Raw genomic sequence first — 9128 nt, 5'->3', positions numbered from 1 at the left:
GGTTATGTGTATTCACACTATTTGTAATACACCCCTTACTGATGCCATATTTTGGAATTTCCGTGACCTAAATGGTTCGTTGAAATCAATATTTTGATATATAGTATAGTAAAAAGTACACTTTATATGTATTTCATTATATACTAGAGATCATTCTGATTCCAGTCATATCTATTTTTATACAAGTATCTTTATAAATCAATCCACCACTTATGCATGGTCCCTCAAAATATAACGTCATAGAAAAAACTTGATTGCACCCTTTTAAAAAAACACCCGATTCCGGAGTCCCGATAAAGGTCCTATCCCCTTCCTTAATGACGACTCCAAATAACATGTTTCTTCAATTATGTGTGGTATCGTTACTAATATTTATATCTATTTAAATAATATAGTCAACAATATTTCAGAAAATAAAAGAAATAAATGCTTTATTTTTTCTTTCGATTTTCAGTTCTAACTTAACACGTTTAACAGTTGGATTACAAATCTTATAAAAATCTGTGACATATATAATAAAAAAATGTGGTATGAGTGACAATGAGACAACTCTCCATCATAGCCATAATTTGTAGAAGTAAACTTTTACAGGTCATAGTACACGTGACCCACTTACTGCACCTTGACCTTAACATAGAAATGAACATGGACATAAAATATAGATATCAAAACACATAAAAAAGAAAAATTCAAAACGCATAACGAATTTATGAGTTTTCAATTAATCAAATGGATGCCTTTTTTTCGTGTTCAAATATAAGGAAAACATAAAGAATGGAGATAAATTTCCGAAAAACTACTCTGCGAAAGACAATATTAAATGCTGACATATTCAAATGGAATCTTTAACTCTATTTTATTATACACAAAACAAACTCTGCAAGATATTTCATGTTAGAAGCATATATGATTTTTTTATTTTACTGTCATGTTAATATTTTTATGATTTATACTACATGCAACTAGCTTCTGTAATAAACAATAACAACGTTAATTCTGGTTTTTTATATAGATAAGACCGTTGATTTTCCCGTTTGAATGGTTTTACACTATTAATGTTTGGGGCCCTTTATAGCACGCTGTCCGGTGTGAGCCTAGGCTCCGTGTTGAAGCCCGTGCCTTGATCTAAAATGGTTTACCTTTATAAATTGTTATTTGGATGGAGAGTTTTGAAACTTATACCACATCTTCCTATGTCTAATAGTAAAGTGACAGATCAAGAAAAATGTGCTTATTTTACGATTTTAATGGACCGGCATACCTGCAGGATGAAAACATTTTTTTTGCAAAGCCAATACCTTAAGCTAACTTGTTTGCAAGGTTGTAAACATTACATGCGATGCAGTTTTTTTTATAAAATGGAAAGAAAAAGACTTGGATTTTTTTCTAAATTTCAAGATGGGAAAAAAATTGTCTTTTGACATATAATTTTGCATTTTATACAGAGCTTAATTGTTTATTCATAATGTAAAACTATGATTACTTATTTTTTTCAATTTTTTTTCAATTTTTACTCAGTTTAGCGAAAGCACATTCTGTATAATTTTAACGAAGTTGTAAATTTAAATAACATTCAATTTGATAATTTCATAATTTTCCGATTTAAAATTTTTAAACTTCCTATTGAAAAGTTGCGAAGCCATTCCATGTCCATACTTCTTATAAATGAACTTTCATGAGGATTTTTAATTTTGCATTATAGTTCAATGAATACGATATGGACCACCTCGTAATTCTGATGCTCATTGAAAGATTGTAGTAATGTTTCAAAACTTTCTGTCGACAAACTGCGAAAAGTCTTGACAATAACAAAATGCATACTAGTACTTGCTTCAAACATAACCTGTAATTCCCATTTCATCTTGCTTTGACATTACAATTACACCATGAGTTGGGCTCTAAGAATTTTTTTATTGAAAATCTAAACTCTCATGGTTTTTGTGCATCCTATTCTGAAGTACGTAGATATCAGACTAGTTTGCCAAATTTTGAAATAGACAGAATCCAAGAAATGTCCTATGTACCTAATGGTATTGCTGTATTTAGAAAGGGTGGTCTTATTATAAAGGAGTTAGCAGAAAATATTGACTTGAATACTGAAACAACCGAAGATAAAGCATTTCTCTCCATTGCTAGAGTTGTATTTCAGTATCAAAAAGAATCATCAAACGCTCACATAAGTTCCATAAAGGTTAAACGGGGACTAGAAAGATCTTTGACGTTGAATAATTCGAATACCAATCTTTTGGCATGGTTACCTTTCGACAAGCCAACAGAACGGTATGGACCTCCTCGTTATTCTAATGTGTATGGGAAGAGTGTCTTGTTTCATCGAAAACTAGATATATCTGTCCTGTCTTTGGTATTTCTCTGACTTCTTTTGAGACAAAACTTAGATTCGATTCCATTTTCTGCAGAAAACACCGAACAAATTGTTCCATTTTGGACCGGTTCTTACAAAGGCTGAATCTAAAATTTCGTCTGTAGCCTATGCTCCAGTTATAGATGCCACGCCTCGACATGGCAATAGTATTTAAAACTATGAAACAGTGTTAAAACGTGCTAGTCAACATGTGCTGTGCAATCAATTGACAATCAATTGTATACTGTTGCCCAAATGTAAGGTGGCCTATTCCAGACGTGTTCGAGAATCAACTTTGGTATATGAGACTAGTAACAATTGAGATATTTTTTTAGACTTTTTTTTATAACCGGCCTCTTGTGAAATAAATTGACAATAGTGAAAAACGCAACCACTAACCTTTGACCTTATTTAAAAAAAAAACTATATTTCAATTATACAATCAGGCAAAATTTAAAGAGTAAACGTTTCTCTTTCCAAAAATTCACAATTTAGCTTGCAGGTAGAGTGGTCCATTAAAGTTGAAAAATTGTTGGCTTGGTCACTCCACTATAATAAGTATGTGAGGAATTTGTACAATTCACATGTGGAATAATGAAAATATCATTAACATGTTAATTCTTTAAATGACTTTTAATTTCAAATACTCAATGTAAGGGGTTTGATCCCGGGGAAGTTGGACACATTATAGCATTACAGTGTAAACAAATTTATGTTCGTTCTATAACTTGACACGACGCGACTGGTTGTCCCCCAATAATGCTTTTTGTTCTTTGAGAGAAAAAAAACAGTAGCAATCACACCTATATGCCCTATCTTCTATTTAAGGTACGTTTTATTATGCATTTAAATTTCTTTCTTTAATTTTATTTTTCATTTGAAGGGGGAAATATATGTGAACATAATTTGCAGTTGATTTGCTTCCTGATCAGGTAAAGCGGTTGGGACCAGATTTTAAAAATTTTCAATTTTTTTGGTTTATTTTTCTTTTAGCTGTTTTCATGGTTTTCGCACGGTGCTGTTTGTGTCATTTCCCCCCTATCATGCCTATGTAATTGATATGCGACCGTTTTCTCTGTTTCACAATTTTAAACAAATATGTATTTCAACCCCATTTATCTATAGATTTTTTGTTTAAAAAGCCTCATATTATTTACTACACAAACACATTTAAATAAATCAATAAGCAAACTTTTGCTATTAAGTAAACTAAAATATTTGCAAAACATAAGAAACAAGCTTAAACAAATTTTATGCACAGAACATAGTAAGTACACATGTCCTACATTTAGTACACAATAATTACATTTAACACACACATTATTTCATGGTAATCTATATAAGTTTTCTTATGCGCACTTTAAACTTAACCGTATTCAATCTGTTTGTTAATTGATAGCTATACTGAGAGGGGGGACAGGGGTAATGGAGACGGGGAGAAAGGGGGTAGGAGGAAGGAGAGGAAGCCTGGGAGAAAAGAGAAAAAGTTGGAGAAAAAAATAAAATATGAAAAAAAAAATATCTCTCTTTTTTCCAGTAAATTAAAAAAATAAAATAAGGAGAAAGGAGAAGAGGGTGGGAGAAGGGAGAAGGGTACCCCCTGTCCCCCCCTCTATACTATAGACTACGTACAATGGTTATTCATGTTAATTACTCCGTTTAAATAATAATCTGGAAACATTAAAACTTTAACCAAATGAATTATCATGAATACGATTGATTGTTAACTGTTTGATAAACATCCAGTGGCAAATATGTCCTGAATTTTTTTTAATTCATTATCAAAATGAAAACTTAAAAGCAATAACTACACTAAAAAACTAGGTTGAATTCGACACTACTGAGGTCATTATTCCGAGGTTGCTCTTTCGTCCGTTGTCCTCAATACTGGTTTGGTCCTATTGGACGTTAGATATTAATACTATCTCTGCGATGACAGTCAGCGTCGAAAACATGGAAATTGCAGACCCATGCATATGACTTGAAATTGATTAATTGTAAAGCAGTTTTCTGATCTGTGTGTTTGTCTGTTCGTCCGTCCGTCTGTCTCTCCCGCTTCAGGTTAAAGTTTTTGTTCAAGGTAGTTTTTGATGAAGTTGAAGTCCAATCAGCTTGGAACATTGTTAACAGGTTCCCTATGATGATATTTCTAATTTTGATGCCAAAATTAGAGTTTTGACCCTAAATTCACGGTCCACTGAACAAAGAAAATGATAGTGCGATTGGGGCATCCTTGTATACTATGGACACATTCTTATTCTCCTTATATTTTTATACATGCATCTTGCCCTGATATCTTGCCATATAGTTCCCGACTCCCCAACCACGATAGCACAAACGAAAGCTTGTTTTCCTTTATGCAGAAACTCCATGCTACGGTATCATGCAATTCTGTGTGCATATATTTATTTATACATGTTCCCGGAGACCCATATATATCAACAGTTTTGCTTACCATCTCTGGTTTATGGTGTATGCAAACTGCGCCTGAAAACCTATCGGCAAAGATTATCTCTTGTTCAAACTTCTATTATAAAATAATGCGAGATTGGCAATCTCGGACCAGTCATCATCCTGACAAAAAGTAGGTCACCGTGACATCCATTTTCATCCTTTTCCGACTTCTGTGGAATGTTTCGTCCATTTTCGACAAACGGGCCATGATAAACGTAATCCATTCATAATTTCAGGGCCCTTTACAGCTTGCTGTTCGGTGTGAAACAAGGCTCCGAGTTTGAGGCTGTACTTTGACCTTTTACGCATTGTGACTGACATGCATGATGGAGAGTTGTCTCAATGGCACAAATTCCACTTTTCCTCTCTTTTTAATTAATTCGTATTATTATATTTTCATGCAAGACAGAAAATAAGTGACCACGATTTTTTTCAAATTGAATATTTAAGCATATACAGTAAAGTCGACCTCATATCTTGACTTACATCTAGAAATTGACAATGAGGGTCGGTTGAAAACAAAAGTTTACGACAAAAGAGATGATTTCAGCTTTCCAATTGTGAACTTTCCTTTTCTAAGTAGCAACATTCCAGCAGCACCTGCATACGGGGTATATATCTCCCAATTGATACGATATGCCCATGCTTACATTTCCTATTATGATTTTCTTGATAGAGGGTTGCTGCTCACAAGGAAGCTATTAAAACCAGGAATTCCAAATGGTGAAGTTGAAATCATCCCTTCGTAAATTTTACTGACGCCATCACGAGTTGGTTGACCGTTACGGAATAACCGTTTCACAGATGATATTGGATATGTTCCTTACGTCGTTACTACAATCCCCTTCCCTTTCATGAATTTGACCTACCGAATTAGACTTTTTACCGGGTTTGTTATCACATAAGCAACACGACGGGTGCCACATGTGGAGCAGGATCTGCTTACCCCTAGTTTTGGTGGGGTTCGTGTTGTTTGTTTTTTAGTTTTCTATGTTGTGTCATGTGTACTATTGTTTGTCTGTTTGTCTTTTTTTTTTTATTTTTAGCTTTGGCGTTGTCAATTTATTTTAGATCTATGAGTTTGACTGTCCCGTTGATATCTTTCGTCCCTCTCTATTAACTTGTGCTGCACGAGGCAGAATTTGAGGTCATTACTAGTATGTTTTGCTAGACTGCAATGTTACTTTAATTTTATCTGTATATACATGGTTCCTCGGTTACTAAAGATTTTCGTCGGGTCACAATTTTAGCTAGATATTATTTAAAGTTCTAATGAGCTGTTATCGTTGTCATTTAAATTATTGATCAATTTTTCGACATAACATGAGAGGTTAATTATTTACACTGAAAACACGCTACTTATAAATACTAGTAAGTTATGTTAACCAGAAGTAAACTTTTCCTTTCAAAATGACCACTTGACCACCATTTAATGGTGAGGGCACGGTGGTGTAAGTTATAATTCCAGAAGTAAACATGGTATATTGAAATTGAATATAGATTTTTAACTTTCATTGACTTTGAGAAGCTGTTTGTTATCCGTACTTCTTAACCTGAATTTTTGCAAGGATTTTGTATAAATGAATATTTATATGATTATCTCAGGACTTGTCCTCTGTTATAAGCATAGAAGACATTTTCAGAATGACATATTGATTAGACATGCATCTGTCTAATTTTGAATCAATGAATGTGTCCTTGAGATGTCCATTGGACACAGATGACGCACCAGTTTGCATATAACGTTATAAAGAAGTATTACCCGAGAGCGGTAATAGTGATGTCACCTTAAATTCGAACTTAACCTGTGTTTTGTGGTTATACTGTGTTTAAGTCATAACATTTGGTTGAGGCAAACAAAATAAGAGAACGAGAACCAAATTTGGTTTGTACACTGGAAACACGTACTGTCTCCTTCGATGACAGTGGGAGCATATAAATATATAAAAAAAGAAATAGAAAATTACCTAACATATTAAAGAATACAAAAATGCCGGACCCTAACCACAGAAACTGATTTTTTTACGTATGATATAGTTCAAGTGTTCACGATTTATATATATATATATATATAGAAATGCATTTAAACTATGGGCTAAGTAAAATACCTTTAGACATTTAGATCATTAATTGTTTATTGAATAAATGCACAGTATATATACTAGTATATACCCCAATGGGGTTGAAGGCACACATAAATCTACCTGTATGTCCGATACAAGCTGGCCTTATCTGGCAATTGACCACAGCTTCGTCTTAACCATCCTCATACTGTTATACTTTTCTATTCTTTTATAGTCGTCTGCTACACTAAGAGGATGAGTCTAGAATGGGCCAAGAATCATTGTGGAATGTCCTTGACGGACCAACAGATGGAAAAAGTTCCACATTCAACTACTGAATTGGGCGTACATGTTACAATTAAAACTGTCCAAGCCTTTGGTTTACTCGGAACAGTTTTAGTAGGCCCTATTGCTGCTATCGCGAAAAAAGAAACCAGAAACATGCGAGGACTCCAGCACAAAATGACCAGAGCAGGTCGCGGGGGTCTCATACTTGGACTTGTTACGGGGCCCCTCATGACATTTTTGAAAGTTAAAGATGAAGACGAATATAAGATTTGGGACAGGTGTTACCGTCTGCGAAATAACCGAGGACAGGTCAGAGTTGATCGGGGGTCGATTGTTGGAGCCGTTGGTGGCGCTGGGATAGGCGCAGCTACCGGAAGTGGTGCACTTTTTGGAGGACTTGTCGGGATGAGTTCTGGAATAATAGCTATGGCTATTTATAACAACGCCATCGTTAAGAAAAACTAACATTTTTAATATAGATATCTTAAGTTTGATGGATGTAATCATAATGTAGTGCCATAGTTTGACTACGTAATTATACAGCGTGTTCATTGTTATTCGTTAATATACTCTGTGCTATTGATATTGTTCACATCTCATGAGTAATGATGGGACTACATTATAGCTTTGCAAGTTTCCTCATTTACATTTGTCGAAATTTGGAGTAAACATTTGTCGGTGTCGTGCAGAATCTTCCGAAGTTTACCGTAGCAAGACTTAAAATCAAATCTTCTGTGATTCTTTATCCAGAATTAATCTAATTCAGGTTTTTCAATAAACAACAATGCATGATTTGGGTAGACTTATATAAATTTATGAAACTGCTGGTTTTATGTGAGCTAATCTGGTAGCGTTGTGATTTGAAACATTGAAAATAAATGATGTACGGAAACGACAATCATATCAAGATAAATTGCGAGATTTCGTTTTGTGCACTGTGTATTGAAGAAAACAATGGCAACACTAGTGAGATATTACCCGGTGAATGGATACTGATATCATTTTTTTCTAACCTTATTAATACTAGTACCCAATAATGACTATGTAATGAACTACTAGGCTTAGACTTTTCGTAGCCTTTTGTAGACTTGTTGGAGCCCAAAATAGTCATTTATACCACAACATTAGTTGTGCTTCATATTTCATAAAAACGCAATCTTTGGCTATAACTTAAAGATTGATACATCTGAAGACTGATGTATATCTAAAGAAATTGACTATGTTTTGGTTTATGGTGTGTCGTTTTCAACAATGTTATTGTATGTTCACAACATTTCATTTTGTATTGCTGCTTTTTCGTCTTAAGGAATACAATGTAAATGTTCACATGCATTTTGATTAATTTTCCATTAATTGAATAGTTTGATTTTGTATAGGGACTGTTGATGTCGGATAACAAACAAATGGTGGTACTAATACAAGTTCAAAGAATGAACTAAGTAATTAAACTTTTCCATTTTCTGTCAATATTTTGTTCCGAAAAGTATCAACTGCATTTTGTAGTAATTTTTTATCAATACATTTTATTTTATATTAAGATCAGTCAATTATTTTTACTAAAAGTATAAAAGCTGTTATTTTTATCAATCCATACTTTTATTATCTAAATATCTTTATCAATTCTTATTGTATTTTTTTCTGTATGAAAATCATTCAAGTTAAACTGTTATTTTATTCATACATATTTGTTTTCATATCAAGGTCGGTCATTATTTTTTCCAGCAAGCATAATACTGTCATAAACTCAATACCTTGCATGTGTATATATTATCAGAAACCCATTATACCAGTTATGGACATCTGAGTATTATGTAAATAATAAATCAGGGTAACATGTGTGCATCTAGATCTGTAAATGTGTGTGTACTAATATAATAATCAGAATTAAAAATAAATACATAAATATACCGACTTTGTTTCACAGCATTTTAGGCGGATTTAGGGGGGGGCAGGGGCCCGGC

General features: G+C 33.5%; 1 protein-coding gene across 3 annotated transcripts; it reads left to right on the top strand.

The window, feature by feature from the left end:
• The first annotated feature begins 3089 nt into the window (after positions 1-3089).
• LOC134681392 (uncharacterized) lies at positions 3090-8273 on the top strand. 3 transcript variants are annotated; one of them, XR_010100621.1, is made up of 2 exons: positions 3090-3190; positions 7115-8273. XR_010100621.1 is itself a non-coding variant. In XM_063540994.1 (2 exons), exons 1-2 carry the CDS (start codon positions 6249-6251, stop codon positions 7630-7632), a joined length of 537 nt encoding a protein of 178 aa, XP_063397064.1. In that variant the 5' UTR covers positions 6240-6248; the 3' UTR covers positions 7633-8273. The 3 variants fall into 3 exon arrangements, 1 of the variants encoding a protein (XP_063397064.1); XR_010100622.1 differs by lacking the exon at positions 3090-3190 and adding an exon at positions 6201-6295; XM_063540994.1 differs by lacking the exon at positions 3090-3190 and adding an exon at positions 6240-6267.
• The last annotated feature ends 855 nt before the right edge of the window (positions 8274-9128 follow it).

The sequence above is a fragment of the Mytilus trossulus genome, chromosome 8 (assembly GCF_036588685.1).
Source record: "Mytilus trossulus isolate FHL-02 chromosome 8, PNRI_Mtr1.1.1.hap1, whole genome shotgun sequence".
Classification (NCBI taxonomy): Eukaryota; Metazoa; Mollusca; class Bivalvia; order Mytilida; family Mytilidae; genus Mytilus; species Mytilus trossulus.
Note: the sequence above shows the minus strand (reverse complement) of the source record. Positions and strands in the feature narration are given on the sequence as shown.